The 24,829-nt window shown below is 34.5% G+C and overlaps 1 protein-coding gene across 1 annotated transcript in view; it reads left to right on the top strand.

The window, feature by feature from the left end:
* The window catches only part of MAN2A1 (mannosidase alpha class 2A member 1), a 174,776-nt gene that overhangs the window by 60,379 nt on the left and 89,568 nt on the right, over positions 1–24,829 (top strand). Inside the window, exons 5-8 of the mRNA XM_003920707.4 lie at positions 1,559–1,686; positions 12,184–12,357; positions 15,008–15,194; positions 19,065–19,242. Coding sequence (XP_003920756.1) covers positions 1,559–1,686; positions 12,184–12,357; positions 15,008–15,194; positions 19,065–19,242 — 667 coding nt within the window. The remainder of the gene's footprint in view (positions 1–1,558; positions 1,687–12,183; positions 12,358–15,007; positions 15,195–19,064; positions 19,243–24,829) is intronic.

Genomic DNA, 24,829 nt, shown 5'->3' with positions numbered 1-24,829 from the left:
GGGTTTCTATAGATATTCTAATGAGTCATCGTATTCTCCATGTGAAATTATATTAGTTGGTGATTCCCATGGCAACATAAATTTAATTTCTCTCTTTAATTTTTGCAAGGAATTTATTATTTGATTTTTTAAGAAATTAAATCCTTTATCCACTCTGTTATTGGTTGTATGATTATACATATGTTTGAGTAAATTACATGTTGTATTACTGTTGTGGCTTCTATCATATGCTTTGTAGGAAGATAGTTATTCATCCTCTGTGCCCCTGGTCTGCTTCAACTAAATTTGGCTTGAGAGTTGGCTGTTAGCTGTAGGCATCCAGTGATGTATGTCCTTTTTAAAACTGCTTTGCTTCTTTCTGAAATATTACCCCATTGTCCAAACCATCTTGTTGCAAGCTGGCAAATCTGTGGCACTTAAGATAGATACTTGCTCAAATTCTTTTTTTTTTTTTCTTTTATTTACTTTTCTTTTCTTTTTTTTTTTTTTTTGGCACAGTGTCTTATTCTGTCTCCCAGGCTGGCGTGCAGTGGCCTAATCTTAGCTCACTGCAACCTCAAACTCCCAAGCTCAAGCAGTCCTCCCACCTCAGCCTACCAAGTAGCTGGACTACAGGCATGCACCACCACACCTGGCTAACTTTTTAATTTTATTTTGTAAATAAGAAATCTTCCTGTGTTGTCCAGGCTGGTCTAGAACACCTGACCTCAAGCAATCCTCCTGCCTTGACTTCCCAGAGTACTTGAATACAAGGCTGAGCTGCTGCTCTAGAACTTGCTTAAATTCTTGACTTTTATGCCTGCTTGGGCACTATTTCAAATTTTTAGTTGTTTATGATTTTTTTTTTCCTCTTCTCAGGGGAAAGTATCTTCTCAAAACAATTTTATTAGGGCTGGGAATCTTGTTACCTGGTATAGTATTATGGGAAAGGAATACCCAATAAACAAATAATGATGCTGTTAGAGCCTTTCACTCAATAATGAAAAATAAACTGTATAGCCTGTATTTCAACTGAATCTGGAGCAAAGTACTTTATGATGTTACCTGTATTCCCAGAGTCATGCGGTGTTGACTAGCTTTACCCTTTTAAATTTTTTAGGATACTTTGCATGATTAACTTATAGGTGTCAGAAGGACTAAAGTAAATACTGCTTTTTGATACAGGTATATTGAAATAAATATTTTGCTTAAAATGACAGCCTTCCAATAAACACTCATCAAGCATATACTGTGTATAAAACAATTTGCTAGGTGCTCTGCAAGATTCAGAAATACACCAGATGTGGCTTTTGACATTAAGAATCTTTGAGGCTGTGTGGGAGTTTATACCCTTCTAGAAGGAACCTCCAAAATGACCTGCATGGCTTTTCCTACAGAGACACTGGGTGCTATCATGGGGTCTTGAGGTTGAAGTCACTCACTGGTTTAAAAAAAAATTAACAACTAGTATACATACTGGTTATATTTAAAGGCTGTTCTTAAGGTTTATGCTTGTTTAGTTTTTTATTTGAACTTTTCTTATATTTATTAATGTAGACTTTTGTTATTTTCTCTCTAGTTTAATAGAAAATGGTCAGTTTGAAATTGTGACGGGTGGCTGGGTTATGCCTGATGAAGCTACTGCACATTATTTTGCCATAATTGATCAACTAATTGAAGGACATCAGTGGCTGGAAAATAATGTAGGTATGTATTGGTGTATTTCTTCTTTATTTGGGCTGTTTTAGGCAGTTAATTTTGGGAATGTGAAGTGAGGCTCTGTTTTTTTCCCAATAACTGTTTTCCCCATTACTTATTACCATGGATAATTTATCCTTCATTAATTTATGATATTTCTTAGATCATAAACTGAGTTACAGAGATTTACTATAGTCACTTTGAGGATCATCTACCATGTTTAATGTATTTATTTTACCTATATTTATATTAGTTTTGGGATTTTAATTATATCTTAATACTTGATCACAAGAGGCAAAAACCTAATATGGTAGCTTAAGTTTTTTTTTCAACCAAAAAAGGAAAAAGAAAGTTATGTCACTGGGTGTTCCAGAGATACAGTAGCTTCGGGTATGTCTGCATCCAGGGATCCAGGGGACTCAAGTTATGTTGTCTGGACACTGTATCTTTGGGCTCTGCTTGTTTTGCTGGCTTTCTCTACATGGTGAGTAAGATGGCTCTAGGCAACTGAGACTCATTTTCCCAACCTAGCAACCAGAAGGAGTTTTCCTTAATACTTTATCTGGTTGGCCCATCTTGAGTCAGTTGCTTATGTTTGAGCCAGTTACTGTGAGGTATAAGAGTTCAAATCACTGAGGTCTAATCATTTTGGTGGAAATGGTTTTGGGGTAAAGGTGATTGTGGAGGGCAGGGTCAGCTGCACATAAAAAGCATGAGACTGGGTCCTCGATATGAATGGCCCCATGGAGTGGGTCTTGTTCAACAGAAGAATTCTGTTGCTGTAAGAAATGGGGAAAAAGATGCTAGACTGATAGGATCAGAGGTCTACTGTAAAAACTTGGGACTCATAGAAAACTATGTGATATTTAATATTTGCATTTTGTAACCTGATATGTAAATCTTATCAAATATTTTATATCTCAGTATAATAATGTAGTTTTTTATGTAAGTATATGCATTTTTATTGAAGTTATTTTTAGATATTTCATTATTATAAAAAATTGTCAGGGATAAAATCCTTCCCATTCCTATTAATTTTTTCTTTACTTTTTGAGATAATTTCAAATTTAAAGAAATGTGTGAGAATACTGCTAAATACTCTCATAAATCCTTCACCCAGATTTACCAGTTGTTAACATTTTGATACATTTTCTTAATTTTTTCTCTTTCCATGCTAATGTAGTGGTGCTCATATTTATTATCAGAACCATTTGGAAGTATGTTCTTCCATGATATCTTCCATGATATCTGTTCTTGCAGATATCATGTCTATGTAGAAAAGAATTAACATAGCAGGTCTGAAAGTGCTATCCTTAGAAAGGCCTTGCTTGCAAGATTGGCCCTTGGCTAGTGTCTGGGAATATGGATTTCCTAACTGATAAGAGTGGCTATTTTTAATCTGTTGGTACTAACAGTATAGTTTGTGCTAAGTAATCCCTTTCCTTCTGGAAGTCTGAAATCTTAGTATGTGCTGAACAGAGGGTGCCTACATGACCAACCCCCAACATTGGACACTGAGTCTGTAATGAGTTTCCCTGGTCAACAGTATTTCACACATACTGTCACAGTTAGGTGCTAGAGGATTTAAACACATCCTGTATGACACCATGGGGAAAGGATGCTTAGAAGCTTGCAGCTGGCTTCCTCTGGACTTGCTCTGTGTGCCTTTTCCTTTCGCAGATTTTTTTTTTTTCATTTCACTGTAATAAATTATAGGTATGAAGAGGACAAGATGTTGAGACTTGTGATTTTTCTTAACAAATCACCAAACCTGGAAGTGGTCTTAGGGACCCTCTCTACGCAATGCCCTTTTTCTTAAATACTTAAGCCAAGAATATTCACTTTATAAACCTCAGTTATGGATTTTTTTTATGTTTAGTTTTTATTGAAATATAATTTACATGTAGTGGAATATATAAATCCTAAATGTAGAGGTCAGTGAGTTTTAACAAACATACATACCCATTTAATCTATATATTAATTACCCGAGAAAGGTCTCTCATCCCTCATCTTTCCCCCTACAGCCAATTGCTCTTTGATTTCTGTCATTGTGGATGAGTTTTGTTTGAAGAAGGACTTAATAATATATGAACTCACGTAATATTCTTTTGGATCTTGTTTCTTTTGCTGAGTGTAATTTTTTTCTTACAACTTGAGATTTATTAAACATAAATTCACAGATTTGTGCAACCATCACCACAGTCTATTTTTAGAACTTTTTTCACCATCCTCCAAAGAAACCTTATACCCAGTAGCAGTCACTCCACTTTCTGTATTCACCCTTCTCTGCCCCAGTCCCAGGCTGTCACTAGTCTTTCTGTATATATGGATTGGACTGTTCTGGACATTTTACATTGATGGACACATGTAATATATGGCCTTTGGTGACTAGATTCTTGGCATAATGTTTTCAAGGCTCATGTATTATAGCATATATCAGTGCTTCATCCCAATATTCTTTTGTGTGGATATACCACATTTGTTTATCCATTATTCAGTTGATGGGCACTTAGGTTATATCTTCTTTTTGGCTACTATGAATAATGCTGCTATATACATTTGTTTAAAAGTTTTTGAGTGGGCCAGGCGTGGTGGCTCAAGCCTGTAATCCCAGCACTTTGGGAGGCCGAGGCGGGTGGATCACGAGGTTGAGAGACCGAGACCATCCTGGTCAACATGGTGAAACCCCATCTCTACTAGAAATACAAAAAAATCAGCTGGGCATGGTGGCGCGTGCCTGTAATCCCAGCTACTCAGGAGGCTGAGGCAGGAGAATTGCCTGAACCCAGGAGGCGGAGTTTGCAGTGAGCTGAGATTGCGCCATTGCACTCCAGCCTGGGTAACAGGAGCGAAACTCCGTCTCAAAAAAAAAAAAAAAAAAAAAAAGTTTTTGAGTGAATCTACCTTTCTTCCTAGGAATAGAATTGCTGGGTTATGTGATAAAAATGTTTAGCATTTTGAGGAACTGTCAAACTTTTTCAAAAGAGCAGTATAATTCTACCTTCCCACCAGCAGTGAATGAGGTTTCTACTTTCTCCATGTCTTCACCAACATTTGTTACTGTCTGTCTTTTTTATTGTAGTCATTCTAGTATATGTGACACGGTAGTTTCATTGTGATTTTGATTTGCATTTTCCTAAAGACTAGTGGTACTAAGAATCTTTTCATGTGTATATTGGCTACTTATATATCTTTTAAGGAGAAATGTCTATTCTAATTATTTTCCTATTTTTCAGTAGAATATTTGTCTTTTTATTATTGACTTTAATAAGAGTTTTTAAAAATATATTCTGAATAAAAATTCTTTGTCAGATAATGATTTACAAATTTATTTTTTCATTCTGTGAGTTTTTTCACTTTCTTGAAAGTATCTTTTGATACAGTTTTAATTTTGAGGAAGTTTTCCTTCTGTTGCTTTTGCTTTTTATGCCATATAAGAAACTATAGTTTAATTCCAAATTATGAACATCTATTCCTATTTTTAAAAGAGTTTTATGATTTTCACTCTTAGATTTACAACAGTGATCTATTTTGAGTTCATGTTTGTGTATGATGTGAGATAGAGTTTCGTATTTATTCCTTTTCATGTTGATACCCAGTTATCCCAATGCTACTTGTTGAAAAGGTGATTCTTTCCTCACTGAATTGTCCTGGCACAATTCAGTTAATCATAATTGTGAGGGTTTATTCCCGGACTCTCAATTCTGTTTCCTTGACTTATATATTTATGCCAATATCATACTGATTACTATAGCTTGTAATAAGCTTGACATTGGGAAGTCTGAGTTTTCCAACTTTGTTCTTTTTTTAAACTTGTTTTTTTTCCATGTGAATTTTAGGCTGGTTTATCAATTTCTGTGAAAATGTCCACTAGGATTTGGTTAGTGTTTGTATTAAATCTATAGATCAATCTGGGGGACTATTGCCACCTTAACAATGTCACATCTTCTGATACTCAACATGGGATGGCTTTCTATAAGTAGATTGTCTTTAATTTCTTTCAGCAGTGTTTTATAGCTTTTAGTGTAAAAGTCCTATGCTTTTTTTTGTTAAATTGGTACCTAGGCATTTTGTTTCTTTTCCTGCCATTATAAATGAGATTTTTTTTTTCCCTCCATTACCCAGGCTGGAGTGCAATGGCAGGATCTCAGCTCACTGCAACTTCAGCCTTTTAGGTTCAAGCAATTCTCCTGCCTCAGCCTCCCAAGTAGCTGGAACTACAGGCATGTGCCACCATGCGCGGCTAATTTTTTATATTTTTAGTAGAGATAGGGGTTTCACCATGTTGGCCAGGATAGTCTTGATCTCTAGACCTTGTGATCTACTGGCCTTAGCCTCCCAAAGTGCTGGGATTATAGGCGTGAGCCACCGTGTCTGTCTGGGATTGTTTTCTTAATTTTATTTAGAATTATTCATTGCTAGTATGTAGAAATACAGGATTTTTTGTATAGTGTATGTCCTGTCTCCAGCATGAAGTTTTTGAGATTCTCTCTTGTCGTATATGTTGGTAGGTAATTCATTTCCATTTATTACTGGGTAGTATCCCATTGTTTGTCCACTTTCCTGTTGTACGTTTGGGTTGCTTTCAGTTTTGAGCTATGGTAAATCATACTGTAATATAATCATTTGTGCACAGGTCTTTTTATGGGCCTATGTTTTGATTTTCTTGGAATGAAATATTTACTAGAACTAGAATTGCTAGGCTATAGGATAAGTGTATGCTGCAACTTATTTTTACTTTGAAAGAGTTTTCCAAAGTGGTTTTGCTATTTTATATTCCACCAGCAATGAATTAGAATTCTGGTTGGTCTACATTTTTGCCAGTGTTTGTGTTGTGAGTCTTTTTTCTTAGAACCATTCTAGAACCATTCTGGTGGGTACACAGTGATATAGGCCTTTTCTGCATTTATTGAGATAATCATGGTTTTTCTCATTCGTTCTGTTTATGTGATGGATTATATTTATTGATTTCTGTATATTGAACCAGCCTTGCATCCCTTGGATGTAGCGGACTTGATCATGGTGGATAAACTTTTGGATGTGTTTCTGGATTCAGTTTGCCAGTATTTTATTGAAGATTTTTGCATTGATGTTCATCAGGGATATTGGCCTGAAATTTTGTTTTTTTGTTGTGTCTCTGCCAGGTTTTGTTATCAGGATGATGCTGGCCTCATAAAATGAGTTTGGTAGGAGTCCCTCTTTTTTTTTTTTTTTTTTGGTTTGGAATAGCTCAGAAGGAATGGTACCAGCTTCTCTTTGTGACTCTGGTAGAATTTGGCTGTGAGTTGTCTGATCCTGGGCTTTTTTTTGGTTGGTAGGCTATTAATTACTGCTTCAATTTCAGAACTTGTTATTGGTCTATTCAGGAATTCAACTTCTTCCTGGTTTAGTCTTGGGAGGGTGTATGTGTCCAGGAATTTAACTATTTCTTCTAGATTTTCTAGTTTATTTGCATAGAGGTGTTTGTAGTGTTCTCTGATGGTAGTTTGTATTTCTGTGGGATCAGTGGTGATATCCCCTTTATTATTTTTTATTGTGTCTGTTTGATTCTTTTTATTAGTCCAGCTAACCTTTTAAAAAATTTACAGATGTTCTTTGTATGTTCTGAATATGAGCACTTTGTCATATATATGTTCCATGAATATTTCCTTCCAGTTTGTGGTTACTAATTTGTTTTTAGTGGTATTTCTTTCCTTTCTCTTAATCATTTAATACCAATATGTAAGAAAATTTTTCATATGCATTCGTATATGTGTGCTCTGAAAGTGTATAAATCCTAACTGTATCTTTTTATTATAAATATTTTATATAATTTCTTATAGTTTTAAGCATGTAATAAAATCTTAAAATGATATTATCTTTTTTAATACTTATAGTAGTTAGATATATGTCTGTTTAATATTTTATTGCATAGCTAAAATCTCCTATAGTAATGACAGTGGGTAACGGTCTTTCCTGTTCCAGATTTTTAACGGAAATTGTTTAGCTTTTTATGTTAACTATTACATTATCTAGTATTTTTATGGTAGATGCTATTTATAGTGTTTAGAAAATTATTTTCCTTTTTAGTAGTTTTCAGTTAGCAGTAAGTAGTTAATATTGCTGGATTTCTTATAGTCATCTATCAATACTATATGGTTTTTCTTATTTTTCTGTGGATGTGACAATAATTTCTTAAGTTAAATAGTTACAGTCTTCCTGGAATAAATCCTTTCTGGTCTTATTGCTAAGATCTTAGGGTTAGAGGGGTCTATTATTGGAGGTAGATTTTTTTTGATAATGCTAAAAATTTCTCCAGAGTTATTAATATAATTAACTGACATCTAAAATGTAAATTAAATTATTTTTATCAGAAACCCAGTCTTATCAACATTTTAATTACTTGGAATATAAAATAAGAATTGTATATAGTAGTCTTTGTTTTAAACAGTATTTTTTAAAAATAATATGCAGTCAATGTAGGAAAATAGGAAAAAAAATACTAGCAGAAAGTAAGGAGAAATCCTTCTTCACCATTTAGAGCTACCCGTTTTGTGATATATTTTTCATATGTATATTTAAACATAGTAAATTTTTACCATAACAATGGGATAGTATTTTTTTTTTAAAAAATTGTTAGGTATGGTAAAGTGTTTAAAACTATCTTCTCTACAACGTCTTTATCTGTCTTATTTACCGCTTTCTGTAGGGCATTTTTATTTGACTATTAGTCTATGTTATTTATTTTTTAAAGAGCAGCTTAAAGTTTTTTAAGATAAAAGGTATTTTGTGTTTCTTCATATGACCTTATCTTTATTATCTTCCTGCTTTGCTTTTTTTGTCCATTTTTTTGTTTCTTTTCCTCTCAAGGAGTTAGTAAAGGGTACATGTGCACACACAAATACACTTTGGCTCATTTGTTCTTTTTCTACAAAGTGAAGGTGAGTGGCAGCGAGGCCTCTTGTGAGAGAGCATACCCATCAGTCTCATTTATCCTGCAGAGTCAGTGTAGGCCAACTGATGAGATGGAGTTGGAGCTCATTTCTGCACTCTAGGTGGAGGACAGTGGCAGTGTGGCAGGGTCAGTCTGAGAGTGTATGTTCCTCCTACCTCAAGCTGCCTTGGAGAAGATCAGTGCTGGCCCTTTATGTGGATTAGGTGTTGTACTTATGGCTCTTAGCATGTGATAAGAGGTGTCTCACACTTCACTCTTTCCTCCATCCCAAATAGTGAACACTCTTTTTTTTTTTTTTTGAGACGGAGTTTTGCTCTTGTTACCCAGGCTGGAGTGCAATGGCGCAGTCTTGGATCACTGCAACCTCTGCCTCCTGGGTTTAGGCAATTCTCCTGCCTCAACCTCCTGAGTAGCTGGGATTACAGGCATGTGCCACCATGCCCAGCTAATGTTTTTTGTATTTTTAGTAGAGACGGGGTTTCACCATGTTGACCAGGCTGGTCTCAATCTCTTGACCTTGTGATCCACCCGCCTCCGCCTCCCAAAGTGCTGGGATTATAGGCTTGAGCCACTGCGCCTGGCCTTGAACACTCTTAATCATACTTACAATATCATAAAACTCTTCAGTTTTAGAGCTATAACTATCAAAAACACAATATGAACAAATTCAGCTTAAAAATTGAATTAGCTTTATTAAACAATTCATGAACAGGGCAACATCACATCTAAAAAATATATGTTCTGATGAGCTAAGCAGAGAAGATTGGGTTTATAGGCAGAAAAAGGCTGCAAAAGCAGAAATAGGGAACAAAAAGAAGGTTGGTTATTTCACAGTTACTTCCCTTACAGGGTTAAAACAGAGGTGACTTCCTTATCATGCTGCCTCAAGTAGACAAGTCCCATAGATCAGATTGCTGCGAATCTCCTGGTTTTTATTGTTGTTTTTGAACTGGTACATATTCAAGTTCAGTTTGATTATGTGGCACCTTAGCACAAGAGACTGAATTCTGGTTTGATGTTGTCTTTTGGGGTATAGTGCAGGAGCTCAGCCCAATACAGTGGCTTCCCATAAATTTTATTTAAGACAGACCTCTATGAATTTAGTTGGGAGGCTTTTGAGCATCAAAATGAGCCTTACTACATGTTCCATAAGGCTGAGAAAAGCCAGGTTCAGGGAGATTTTCCTCTGGCCCAGTTACTTTTTTTTAAAGAGAATGAACGTATCTGAGAATATGACATTTCTTTGTATTGTAGCTTTGGCTGCATCTTATCAATTAGTGCTCTTGGTTTTGTTTTCTAAAGAATTTAGAACATTTTAATTTGGAGACTATTTTTACATTTGATTATGGGATGCATTTTTAGTTGTTTAATCTTTGACTATTAATGTGTGTTTTTAACTTTATTATGAAAATTTGACCATTATAACTTTTGAGTTGGAAAATTAGTGTATGTATGTTTGTGAGTACACATACAGATACCTATATCTATATTTTTATATTTCTATATTAAAAACCATAAGTTAGCACTGATATCTCCTGTTGTAATGCAGTGTTATAACTGGGTAACAGGAGCAGGGCTGCAGGGTTGTCCCAAAGATGCTCATGTTCCCCAGTCAGATGTGTTTTCCCAGGTCCTTGGGCCTCACCCAAGAATGGGTAGAGGGCCCTGGTGGCATGGTGAGCTCATTCAAGTAAGTATTGGACCCAGAGAGTTTTGTATAAAGCAATTTATTAGGCAGAGAGAGAGAGAGAGAGAGAGAGAGAGAGAGAGAGAGAGAGAGAGAAAGAATGAGAGAGAAAGAGAGAGAGAGAGCGCTCCCATGGTGTCCTGGGAGAGGATCCAGAGATGGAGTCCATACAGTTAAGGGAGTGTGGGAGATTTTAACCGCAGAGTTACTCCCGCCCTATTCAAGTTCTTATTCAGTGAGAGGAACTTTTCCAAACTTCTCTGGAGTGATTGATCTTTGACTCTGATACTAGATTGGTTGCCTGGCTCTTAATCAAAGCCTCCTTCCTTGGAGCTTTTGGTGGGTTTTCTAAGCAAAGGAAGCTCACCTGGGCTTTTTACACAGCCCGTGGATGGGAATGTTAGGCAAAGAACTCTGGGTTTCCAGATGGGGTGGTGGATGGAGGCATGGCACTGGGAAATTCTTGCCTTTAGAACCACGCCCCTTGTGAACCTAGGAAGAGAAGTTACTGAGTCCCTCAGTGTCATAGGTTATATTCCAGTCTTCCACATCACATTTCCACATTTGTAGTTACTTGTCTTAGAGTGAAAATCCTGGCTCCTTTGTTCTTATTTGTTCAGTCTTAGAATGCATGAAAGTTAGCTTCAGAATTGTTAAACCCATGCTACCACAAAAACCAAAATTACTAAATAGAGTTCAATATTTCTTTATAATTTTTGGATGTAAATTATATATGTGAAATGCACAAATCTGATGTGGTCAATTCTTTTAGTTTTGACATATGCTCTTTTTGAGTTTTGGCTATATACTCTTGCCCTCTTTAGTTTCGGACTTTTCCTTATTGTCCTTTACTGGCTTCCAATCTCTGTATTCTTCTCTAGTATTGTTTACAGGGTTCTGTTAGCTGTCTTATGTGCGACTTTGTGTTATAGTTATTTCAGTGACTGCCTCTGTAACTAGAGTCAAGATCTAGATTAACTCATTTTTGTAACCCTGGGTTTCATCACCTTAGGTAAGGTACTTAAAAGGTGTTTGAATGAAAAAAAAAAAAGCAAACAACAATATTACTTATATCAGTTTATAAGTTGTAAGTAGACACTTTGAGAATCCCAAATAATTAAAACATCAGATTTTTGTAATGCTAGATGAATACTCTTATTAATTCTAACCTGTACCTTTATTTTTATTTCTATATATTTTTTAACATTTTGTCCTCTGTGAAATTGAGATATATCTTTAGTCAGTAGTCTCATTATTGGTGTGAACCCGCTATGAGAAATCACTGGCTCCTTTCTACATAGAGTGAAAGCACCAGCATCATAATATCTTAAGATTTAGTGAAATATGGTGTAGTTATTTTGGTCAGTTCTGACACTGTATCATAAGAGGATTTGGGGTTTTTGTAAGATATAAAAGACAGACTTAAAAAACCCATAATGTTGGGGTTGGGAAATATAAGTTGAAATGAGTTATGTTACTTTTCTTTATCATGTAGCGGTGAGCTCCAGGGTTATCCCGCTTCACAGATCACAGGACTGTGAGATCTTTGCAGGAAGGGTCCTTCTGGTCCTGTTTGTTTTTTACCTGTAGTTAATGACTGTGGCTTTATAATAGGTAAAAGATGGTAATGGCTAAAAGATGGAAGTGTTTATTCAAACTGTAACTGATTAATTTCGTGAGTATTCCCTGCCTGGATGGATAGGCAGTGGCAGAATCCACCCTTCATGACATCTTGCTGGGATTACTTTGCAGAAGATAATGCTGGGTAGGTCCTTGATCTGATATCTCTAGGAGACTGTACAACTTCGATGAGTCTCAATGTGTTGTGACTTATTTTTATTTCATTTATTAATTTAAAAAATAACACATCATTTTTATCCACAGGAGTGAAACCCAGATCTGGTTGGGCTATTGATCCGTTTGGACATTCACCAACAATGGCTTATCTTCTAAACCGTGCTGGACTTTCTCACATGCTTATCCAGAGAGTTCATTATGCAGTTAAAAAACACTTTGCACTGCATAAAACACTGGAGTTTTTTTGGAGACAGAATTGGGGTATGTAAGGTTTGATGAAAGTTGATCCCACTTGACCTAGACACTATTTCACAAGGGTTATGAACTCATGCCACTGTGGGTTTTGTTCACTGTCAGTCTTGAAAAATCAGGTTACCTAAAGATACTCACTCTCGTAATTATTTTTTCCATGTACTTGTGTCAAGATTCTTTTCATAATCCCAATATTTATAGAGCATAGGAGAATATTTTTATGACTGAAGAAAGTAGATAAATATAAGGAGTTAGTATTTTACCAATAATGCTTTCACTTGCTTCTGTTTTAGAAAGCACATGTTGTATCACAAAGTTGAACATGCATTAGAACTGATATCCAGTCATACATCTTATATTCAGCCACTGTTCCTTCTTTCTCTCTCGTCTCTACATTTTGTAAGAATTGCCTTTGAAAGCCTTAATCCTGTCCTCCTAAAACAGCCCTAATATTACAATATCACCTGTTTTCACATTGTGTTCTGCGGGCACCTAGGCATTCTAAGGACATACTTCTGCAGCTCTTTATTAGAAGAGAGGAGACAAGGTCTAGGCCTCTTGGGAGGCCTTTGCCTTTCTCAACCCCCATCTAATTCAGACCACCTTATTTTCTATTTATTTATCTAGCCCTTCTTATGGGCCATGTATTATGCTACCTCTGTTTTATATCCTTTCCCATTTAACCTTTTTAATATAATTCATTTTTTATGGTAAAGAAATGGAGGCTTAGATACGTGAAGCCATTTGCCAAACGTCATACAGGTCGTAGATAGAGAGCAGAGATTGAATCTAGTTCTGTGTAGTTCCTGAAGCCCAGGCTCCTAACCTTTGTCACTGTGTTCTTGACTTCATCTGAAAGAATTATTTTGTTTATAAAACAGTGCTGGGAAATTACTGCATTACATTATCTTGTTTTCCTGTGTAATGTAGACCCCTTATGTGTTTCAGAAAAATCATTTGTAAATCTAGACAGTAACTTTCTTATATGTACTGCTGTTTTTTTCAGTAAGGAAAGCAATGAGCTATACAGGTTTTTAATTCTAGAAAATTAAACCTGTAGGGAGAACAAGAACTTGTAGGGGACTGCATTCTGTGTAGTTTGATCAAATGTTAAGGAGCACATTAATTTGAAAAACAACTGTTAATTTGAAGAAGCCCTACGTAAACAGTTGCCCATAAATATCAGTTAGTAAGAAATTATTGAGTATTTTGTGTATTTAAATATTTTGCTAGGAAGAAGTAATCCTTGCTTATAGGGAAATTCCAGTCTAATTTGATAAAATACAGATACGGCCATATGTAGCAGATAAAATTAAGTATATAAATTTGCTGCAAAGGAGTAGAGCATAAGGAGAGTTAGTAGGGTGTGTAGTATGCCCTTATCCATACGAGAGAAGAGTTTTAGGACTTGTGACAACCTTTTGTGATGCCTCTATGCTCATAGTAAGCATCAGTGACTGGCATCTACAGTGTCACAGTTGTGAATGTGATTCAGTGAAATAACTGACAGCACTGAAATACATAGATTTTAATAGTTTTAAATTTGGAAGACAACAGGTAATTATTTTAACTAAATGGATAAAACTGGAAGATTTTAGGACTTAATAAATTTGAACAATCTTGCTTTTTAAAAAATGTTTTTGAATTAAGTTGAGCTTGTTCATGTGTTCCAGTTCTTAATGAAGCAGTTATTTTCACTTCTTAAAGATGTAAAATTTTTTTGTTTTTCTGTTATAAAAGCAATACATACTCATTGATGAAAATTGGAAATCCATACATAAAGGATGGGGGGTTATTTGAAAGCGCAGGATCATATTCACAAAGATAACTTTTAACTAGTTAAGTCCTCCAGTCTTACTTGTTGGTAGGCTTCTGACCTCTCCAGGCCAGTGGTATCAACATGTGAGAGCATTGTGGTTTTCACTAAAAATAATTCTACATCAGGAATCAGTGCTCATTTTCCATATCTTATTTGTTTGTTTTGTTTTTATTTTTGTTTTGCTTTATGAAAATTACCTTTTCCTTTCCTGTGCTCCTTTCTTGGTGAAAAGTCCCATTGACTGACTCTTTCTTGGTAAACATGGGGTGAGACTGTAGACTCTCCTGGGTTGCACATCTTCTGCTCACCACAAGAGGAAATTCTCTCCAAGAAGGAATTTCTCCAATGCTTTTGTAAATCTATGCCCCACACTTCTTCCTTTGTTCTTCCAGTTCCCTTTTTTACTCTCTTCTTCTTCTCACCCAGCCTCTGCAGCTAATATCATGGTCTCTCTCAGTGAATCCTGTTACCTGAAGTGGGAACAGATACAGCAGGAACTGGCAGCCAGGGATGGACATGGTTTTGGATGAGCCAGTTGTAACTTTTACTGCTGCTCAGTTTGTATCCCTCCAGGTCAGCTGGCGCTGGTTCATGGTGGGGCTTTTCTGTCTCTGCTATGCTTAGATAGAAGAGGTAGATAGAGACTGAGATGTGTGAGTATCTTCCTTCAGACAGGTGGCCAGTAAATGTCACTGGGGTATGCCTACTGAAGGTAAAGGGGCTGCTGATTTAGAATAGAGCTAAATCAGCATTACTTTGTGTAAAGTAATGGCATTTTGAATATTTTTTGGGAAAACAAATTTTATAAATGCAGGTTTGTGTGTTGGCTCTTTATTTTAGATATGGGATCTGTCACAGATATTTTATGCCACATGATGCCCTTCTACAGCTATGACATCCCTCACACTTGTGGACCTGATCCTAAAATATGCTGCCAGTTTGATTTTAAACGGCTTCCTGGAGGCAGATTTGGTTGTCCCTGGGGAGTCCCCCCAGAAACAATACATCCTGGAAATGTCCAAAGCAGGTATGAAAATGCATATTTTATAAGACAGCATCTTGCATAAAGTAGCCATTCAGCTTCTAGTTCCTGAAGGGTTGAAAAAATGGGCTTCAGTAGCCAGCATTATCTTTCTTTGAGGTATTCATTCAAACCAGATCTAAAGCAACTTAAAAATGCCAGCGCCTTGACTATGCCTGTTATGTGTTGTAGTTTAATGGAAAGTGAACAATACAAGATCAATATATAATGGATAACCTATAATACACTATTACTACCATTTCCTTTGCCCTTATTATAAAAGCCTTCTACTGTGTTTGATTGATTGCATATCCTTTTGTTGATAATAAAACTTTTGGTCCCTATTGTACAAATTGGTAAGAAAAGCAACTGCAAAAACACATTTATTGAAATGGAACACATAAAGAGTTTAATTATCTGTTCTCTTAATAACAATTTCAATAATAGTGAATGCTTCCAAGCTCTGGTGAATACACATCTTTGCATCATTCTGATGTTTTTGACTTACAGTAAACTTTAATTAGGAATATTTATACTTAAATACATTTAAATAAAAATCAAAGGAATGAATCATTTCCTTAGAAGAAAATTGTGCTAATGATGGAAGCATCTCATTAAACCAACTTATGTGTAGTTTCTAATATTGGTACTTTTAAAGTTTAATTTCTTCTCTTAAAAATTAGTAGTGCATTAAAATAAAACATTGTGGTATAATATGAAAACACTAAACTCTGCTAGGAAAATAATATAGCCCACTAGATAAATTAAATAAATAATGTTTTTCACTATTAAATCAGTTTATTTTAAAAAGAAAGTTACTTAAAATAATGTGTGTGAGGGAGAAGGTGAAATGAGATCTTTTTACCTTCAGGGAGCCCTTAGAATCACAAACATATTTCAGTGTAAGCCTCTCACTGTGGCAGACATGAAGGTGTTTTAGCGTGGCAGCCTTCTTAAAGCCATGGAGGCCTTCTATCAAAATCTGACTTTAATAGTTGTTTAGAAAAACTGCCCAAGGTTAGGGATTGACTTGGTTTCATTTTCTTGGTTCCTACAAACATGAAAACCAGTGAGAAATTATGAACAACCTGCTTTGTAGCTAGGGTTGGGCTAAGTAGGCGTAAGAGAATAAGCCAGTATGTTGTGTGGTGGAAGGTGTAGTAAAAAGGAAGGGATGAGTGGGGGCCTGTCTAGTTGGGCAAATAGCTGTTTATATTTACAGGTATTTATACTACTCTCTGCTCAGGTGAACATGGTTGGGGAAGTTCTTAAAAGTTAACCAGATGTTTCAGTTGGGGAGTCCCAGTGCCTTCCTAGGTACTGTGAGCTCTTTGTTCTCTCTTTCTTGGGATGCTGCTGAGACTGCCTGAGGCATATTATCTAGGAAAAGAAGGCTTTTTGTATAATCCTTTTGCTATGTCATCTAACCTTTCAACAATTGCCCCTCAGGATGATACCTTGTGCTCAGTTAGTTCCAGTGATTTTGAAAGGGATTTCCAGGCATGTGGAGGCATACTGTTGAATGAGTCTATATATTATTTAGAGATTTTTTTCTTTTTAAACTTCTCAACAAGTCTTGAAATGTTAACTCTACTGGTTACTTCAGATCCATATATCACCTTCTTTTTGACCTGCTCATGAATTGACATCAAACACAGACATTCCAGCTCACTGGCACCTTCCAAGCTCCCTACTTTTTTTTGAGACAGGTTCTCTTTCCGTCACCCAGGCTGAGGTACAATGGCACCACAGCTCACTGCAACCTCCATTGCACAGGCTCACGCAGTTCTCCCACCTTAGCCCCCTGAGTAGCTGGGAGCACGAGCCATCATGCTCAACTAATTTTTTAAAAACATTCTGTAGAGACAAGGTCTCCCTATGTTGCCCAGGTTTTGAACTCCTGGAGTCAAATGATCCTCCTGCCTTGCACTCTCAAAGTGCTGGGATTGCAGGTATAAGCCACCATGCCCAGCCCTGTTCTACTTTTTAATATTCCAAAGAAATTGAAATGTAACCATAAGGCAAGGATGGCATCTTTTGGTAAGTCCAGCTCAGAAGGTCCTTCTACTTTGCAAGTAAAGAAATACCATTCTTTGTCAAGTTCATTTTTGGTTAAGTGCTGTATACTTTAAGTTGGCTTTTTCCATTGACTGTCAGGTGATTTGATGTTTCAGGGATTTTCTTTTTCTTGGTTACAGTTAAGTTGACATTTGTTACATGGTAAAATAAATCAGGATCAAATTATATCTGTATGTCTTCAAATGTGATGTTGGGTCAGTGGTTCACTTTATATTTAGTGAGTGAGTTCTTCATTATAGGCTGGTTACTTGGCTTTCCCAGTGTTGACACTTTCTGGACAGGCTTGAGACTTAGGATAGATGTGAAGTGTAAAAGCATGCCATTAATGTATGTGATTTCTCTTCTCTATATATGCTTTACACATATATATACAAGATAGTGTATATCTAATAGTAAACCCTTTTTCATGCTGGATGCCTAGGAAATCTAGTTGGAGCTCAATTATATCTTGTATCTATGATTTATGTAGTGGATATTTTTACTCATTTTTTTTGGTAGTCTTCTTTCTATGTGGTTAATCTCATTGTTTATGTGCTTATTATAGTAAGTAACCTAAAAGTGTTTTGGTAAATGTAAAATGTTAGTAAATACAAGTAAAGATAACGTAATGTGCTGAATGCTAATCTTAGAAAACTAAGAGCATTATACGTTATGTAAAGACACTATGGTTATATTTTACTCACCAAGGTATTATGTTATTGTTAAAATTTTATATTTGCAAAGCAATTTCAGATATTATAAATGTCAAAAGAACCATATGAGATTTAAATTTAATTAAATGTTTATAATATTTATAAAATGTATCTTTCCATCATTGATATTCTTTCATAAGTTTTTATATTGTGAATGTTAATTTACTTTTGGATTATTCTTGAAGTAAAAATTAAAATACTAATTTAAAAAAATCTTGTCATTTAATCACTAATTTCTTAAGCTTTGTCTTTGTAAACATTCTGAACTGCTCTGGGTTCATCGGCTTGTATAATTTGATTTTCACAAGTCCTTTCTCTTAGTTTGTATTCTCAGACTTTCTTAAATGATGCCTTAATTCAATGATTTCCCAAGGATATTCTGCAGAATACTATCATAGGTTATGAAACATAAAAGCTATTCTGTCAAGCTATTGTTTAGAACTCAGAGAGGTAGAAACCAAAATAGTTAATTCAACTCCTAATCCTTACCTGATGAACAGTATTGAAAAGGACACTGTGACAAATACTGAGATTATTGATGGCAGGTGTTAAGTGTGCTGAATTTTTTTCTTTAGAAGAGGAAATACGGCTCTATAAAATGTTATGGATTAACATTTATTCCCTTTTGGTTTTGTTCAAAGTATACTTTTTTTCTGTGTTTAATCAGATAATTTTAGATTGGAGAAAGGAATATTAAGACAAAGCAAACTTCAAAGTCTGTATATGTGGGAAATCCTTACTGTCTTACTAGACTAAATTATTTTAACACATGTGCTAGCTGGTATTCAATCTCTGTGGCTGGGCTTTAAGAAGTCATTGGTGACCCAGTAATTATATGCCAAGTTGTTATGTGACCATATTTCTCCAAAGATAATCCATTGGAAACTTATGAGTTTTTCCTCCTGATAAGAACTTATGTATATTTTTAAAGGATAATGAAAATTAGTATGATAAAGTCTGTCTTTACATTATACTAATCTTGCAGATAGATAAAATATACAATACTTTCTTTTATTATACTTTTGAATTTAGTTATTTCCTTTTTAGTCCGTTGCCACATTCACCTTTTCCTAATCAAATTCATACTTTCTGTTTTCTTTTGTAGGGCTCGGATGCTACTAGATCAGTACCGAAAGAAGTCAAAGCTTTTTCGTACCAAAGTTCTCCTGGCTCCACTAGGAGATGATTTCCGCTACTGTGAATACACAGAATGGGATTTACAATTTAAGAATTATCAGCAGCTTTTTGATTATATGAATTCTCAGTCCAAGTTTAAAGTTAAGGTAAGAGAAGATACTTATGATTCCATATTTGAAGTTGAGCCTTTATTATTAAATTAGACTGTAACAGAAATCCCTAGTTTCTTTGTCCTGTACTACAGTGCTTTAATTCTTATGTAAAAGTATAATCCATTAGGAAGAAAATTATTATATGCTATAGTTTCATATCTCAAGTTGTACCTTTCCTACCACTCTTTGTGGGATTAAAGAGGAATTTACTTTTATGTGATTGAGAGTATGTACCTACTAAGTTGTGATATTTAGCCTTCAGGGAAGACCCGGTTTTTTGTTTGTTTGTTTTTGTTTTTGTTTACCAACATTGAAAGTCTATTGTTTCTCTCTGCCAGTTGCATCCATGTAATTTAGTAGCATGACTGGCAGCTGCAGATGAACATGTCATGAATTTTGCAAACAAATGTCCTACGTCCAGGGAATAAATATACTAGCATTTTTTTTTTTTAAGTGAGAAGACTTCTAAAATTAATAATTAGCCTGTGGTTCTTTCTTACTCTTTTTTTTTCTTGTGAAAATTTCAAATGTACTGTAAAGTTCTGAAAATAGCAAAAATTGTCCCCCTTCTCTCCATATCCATGGCTCAGCTACAACATTCTTCAGCTCAAGACCACTCTTGTTTCGGCTGTTCCCCACTGCTGTCTCACTGTTCTCCACAGGATTTTGTGTAGTTTCATCTATAAATATTTCCATGTGTATCTCTAAATTATAAAGATTCTTTTTAAAAATATAACCATAATACCATTATCACATCTAAAAAAATTAATAATTTCATAATATATGTCTGGGCAGATTCAAATTTTTCTGATCTTATAAAAAACAATTCTTTAAACACATGATTTGTTTGAGTCAAAATTCAAATAAGAATCATATATTGCATTTGATCAGTAAGTCTTTTTAAATTACAAAATTGATTTATTGATACATAATTATATATATTTATGGGACACATATGAATTTTCATACATGTAAAGAATGTATAATGATCAAATCAGGGTATTTAGGATGTCTACCACCTCAAATTTTGTCCTTTCTTTGTATTGGGAAAATAGTCTAAAGTCTCTTTTTGTTTTAAATGTGTCTTAGAGACTCTACATAAGAAAATTAATTATTCAGCATGTTTATTATTCCACATATTGACCTGTAAAAGTGGAAGATCTGTGAAAATACTATAGAAAGGAAACAATGTTACTATATAGGAAATTTGAAAGTTAATGGGGATCTGTAGTTTATATAGTAAGAATTCAAATTTATAAAATAAACCTAAGTAATATCACATAGATAAATAAACCTAATAAAGTATCAGCTTTATTCAGGATCATTGCAGCTGAATTTTTATTAGATTATGAACTTGGAGCCTAGGGGTATGTTTAAATTAATGCTTGTGTTTTCCTCAGAGATGATGCTCATACATGAATATATGTTCAGAGGAGGGGTATTATCATAGAAGCACCTCATTTCCTGTCTGACAGAAAAATTAGATCCTGATTTTAATATTTCACCTATTTCCTCCTTTGTTTGCCTATTAGAATAGTTTTTTAAAAGTAATTTTAAAAATTGAAGTGCCACATACATAGAAGAAGTGGACAAACTGTAAGTGTACATAGACTTTTACAAGTTTAAAAGTCTCCATGTTAGTACCATCCAGATTAAGGCTTTGAACTTCTATTATCTCTCCTATCTCCTTCCAGTCATCACCAGCTGCTACAAAAGTAACCACTACTTTCGTGTCTGTCACCATTATTAGTGTTGCCTGTTCTTGAATTTTATATGATGGGAACTAGACGCATGTACTTTGTGTCTGGCTTTTTCATTACACGTTATGTTTGCAAGATTCATTCATCCTGTTGCATGTAGCAGTAGTTCATTCCTTTTTAGTGCTGTATAATATCTCTAGTATTCATTTATTGATGAATACACCACAGTTTATTTATTGTATTGTTATTGGGTATTTGGGATCGTTACCAGTTTCTATTACAAATAAGGCTGCTTTGAATATTTTGCACATATTTTGGTTACTTGTATATGAGTTTACATTGTTATAAAATGAGATGAAAGTTTTTGGCGCATTGAGAATGCACATGTTCAGCTTTAGTATATATTGCCAAACTATTCCAAAAATAGATGCATCATTTGTTGTGTTGTATGACAGTTTCAGTTCCACACCCTTTCTCAGTTTGTATTGTCAGGATTTTTGTTTCCATTTTTATCCTTTTGATAGATGGGATGGTTTTATCTTGTATTTCTTCCGTGGTTAATGAGGTTGAGCCTCTTTTCATACATTTATTGCCATTTGGGTATCCTCTTTTGTGAAGTACCTATTTAAGTATTTTGATGATTTTTTAATTAAATGGGATTGTCTGTCTTTTTCTTACTGTTTATAGGTCTTTGGTACATATTGAATTTTATATTTTTCCAGATAAAAGTTATGCAAATGTTGTCTCCTGCTATGTAGCCTGCATTTTCACTTTCTCATGTTGTCTTTTGATGAACAGAAATTCTTAATTTTAAAGAATTAAATATAACAATTTTTTTATGTTTAGAACTTGTTTCTGTTTAAGAAATTCTTGTTTATCATGTGGTTGTGAAACTATATTTCTTATGAAGCTGTCCTCTAGAAGCTTGGCTGTCTTGCCTTCAAGACAGTAAAGGTCTATAATCTATCTGAAATGGATTGCTGTGAATTGTGTGATGGTAGGAATCAAGATGTGTTTTGGCTTATATAGATATCCAGCACTATTTATTGAAAAGATCATACTTTCTTCCACAGCACCTTGGTGTCATCTTTGTCATTAATCATGAGTGAGACTGTATTTGTGTGTAGATCTGTATCTATACTCTCTATTCACTTTTATTCATCTATTTGACTTACCTCACACTGTCTTATTAATACTGTAGTTTTATAATAGGTTTTAATATCCAATAGTAAAAGTCTTCCAGTTTTGTTCTCCTTCTCAAGATTACATTGGTTACTGTTAGTAACCTTTGTAGTTCTATGTAGATAGGTTTAGGTCATCTTTAAATTTCTACCAAAAAAAAATTGAGGGGGATTTTGATTGGGATTGCATTGAATCTGTGGTTTGATTTGAGCACAGTTAACTACTTTACAATTATTGGGCCATCTAATCGATGAGCATGGTGTATTTTGTGTATTGATGCAATTGACTTTTGCATTTTAGCCTTTTATTCACTAACTTTGTTAAATTTGTTTATTATTTTGAGTTATTTGTGGATTCTCTATGGATTTCCTATGTATGTATAACTTCTGTATTTTAGCCTTTTATCTAGTAACCTTGTTATATTTATTTATTATTTTTAGTTATTTGTAGATTCCTTATGGATTTCCTGTGTATGAATAATGGCATATTTAAGTCTTTCTTTCCAAAGCTTTAACTCTTTCAATATACTTTCTTACCATGTGCAATGGCTGTGTCCTCTCATATAACGTGTAGAAGTGGTGAGAGCAGACATAATTTTCTAGGCAAGAAAACATTAAGTGTTTCATCATCGGTCATAATGTTTGCTGTAGAATTTTTTAGATTCCCTTTATGAGATTATAGAATTTTCCTCATATTCCTCATTTACAGAGTGTTTTTTCATGACCAGATACTAAATTTTATTATTTTCTTCTTCTAGGACATTGCTTTCTATTAGGTCTTATGTCTTGTGCAAATGATTGGACCAGTACCCCAAGGTGAAAATTTGATAGAGTAATAGGGGCCACCTTAGTGCATTTTCTTTTCTCTCCAAAATTTTTGTCCCTTAAGTTCTCGCTGCTTTAGTTCTTTAATGTCTTCAAAGCCTTTTCTTTCTATAGTTTATCCAGTTATATCCGTTTCTTGGGAGATACTTAAAGTTAGTTTGTCTGAACTGAAAGCATAAATTTACTTCTTTTAATGAAAAAAACAATAAAAGAAAATAACTGAGTTTAGATGGCTGAAAAATTGACATGGCCTAGCCAAGACAGTCATTTTGCCATTTGGTCATTTATTTAATAATTTTTGTAATTTTTCTTATGTGTTGTTCTGATAGAGCTCTTATATTTAAGATTGAAGTTGTTGCCTTTAAATGTAAAAACCATGTGAATATTTTTACTTGGTTATTTTTTTAAGGTGTCTTAAATATTTACTTTTTATGAGCTACCAAGGTACTTTCTAGAGAAATTTACTTTAAATAGTTGCTTTAAAAAATTCTCTAGCACAGGTACTGAGTTATTTTCCTACTCTCAGAGATTGAATTAGGTTTTTGAGAAAGCCTACTAGGCTATTTACCTAAACTTTGCTCTGGGACATTGCCGGGAAGGAAGTATTTTTATTTTGGCTCATATCAAAAATTAATTGGAATATTTTCAAAGCGTATACTCTGTTGTTAATCTTAAATCTGTAGTATGCCATAGATTTATAAACTTTGAAGTTCAGAAGGATATTTATAATCTAAGTAAAATGTTCAGATAACTTATTTAGTTATCTGAACACTCTCTGGTAGGTCCTGTGATTACTCCCGTTGTAGATGAGGAAATTGAGGCACAGATAGATTAACTTGAGATCTCGAACTCCTGAACTTAGGTGATCTGCCCGCCTCGGCCTCCCAAAGTGCTGGGATTACAGGCGTGAACCACCGCACCCGGCCGCTGTGTTGTTTTAAACAAGTCAAAAAAAGTCTAAATACTGTAATTCATAAAATTTGTAAAGTGGGAAGAATCCACACTGTATTTTAGTGCAGCCAAGATAAGAGTAGGGAATAGCTGAAAATTGCTTATCTTTAATATAAGCATAAGGATTTAGAAATAATAATCTATTTTGCTGTAAAAATGTATTGCAGCACAATTAGATTACAATCATTTATATTTATTTGCCTAATTAGTATTGTTGTAAATGTTCCAGTTGAAATTTTGTCTTTGAAGTGAAGAAATGATAGCTAAAGCTTATACCATTATTTGCCAGTCATGATTGTAAGCTTTTTACTTAGAGCCCTATTCACTGTAACATGGGTAGACAAAGAAGTTATGTAATATGCTCAAAACACATGTCAGAGAAGTGGTAGAGATGGAATTCAAACCTATGCTATTGTTATGTTGGATCAAAATGACTTGCAATATCTTTGTTTGTGTATGTGTGTTTTTGTGTATATATATATGCGTAGGAAACAACAAAATCAGCATCTTTCTATTAAAAGGAATACATTCCCTGTTAAATAATCTATTTATTTTTGACAAGACTGTCTTTTAATATCTGTTTACATGAGTTGGTGTAGTGTCTTTTTGTCTTTGATTTGTAGAATGGTTTAGACTCATAAAAATGAATTTCTTAGTACTGATTTAAATCATTAGTCAGAAGGACCAGCATTTTTAAGCAGTCAGACTTGCCATTCTTGTCACTCTATGTATTTAACTTCTACTCAGTGTTACCTACTGGTAGAGTAAGTTCATTTCTTTAAAAATGACCTCCTATTCCTTAAGTCCCATCTCCTTCACAAGAATTCAACTGGGGGAAAAGGGATATAGATGAGGGTATGATATATGAGATACCTTATGGCTAACAAAATTATTCTTTTAGACTTTATGACTAATGAAACTATT

This window comes from Saimiri boliviensis, chromosome 1 (genome assembly GCF_048565385.1).
Source record: "Saimiri boliviensis isolate mSaiBol1 chromosome 1, mSaiBol1.pri, whole genome shotgun sequence".
NCBI classification, from domain to species: Eukaryota; Metazoa; Chordata; class Mammalia; order Primates; family Cebidae; genus Saimiri; species Saimiri boliviensis.
This window is presented reverse-complemented; position numbering and strand designations above follow the sequence as displayed.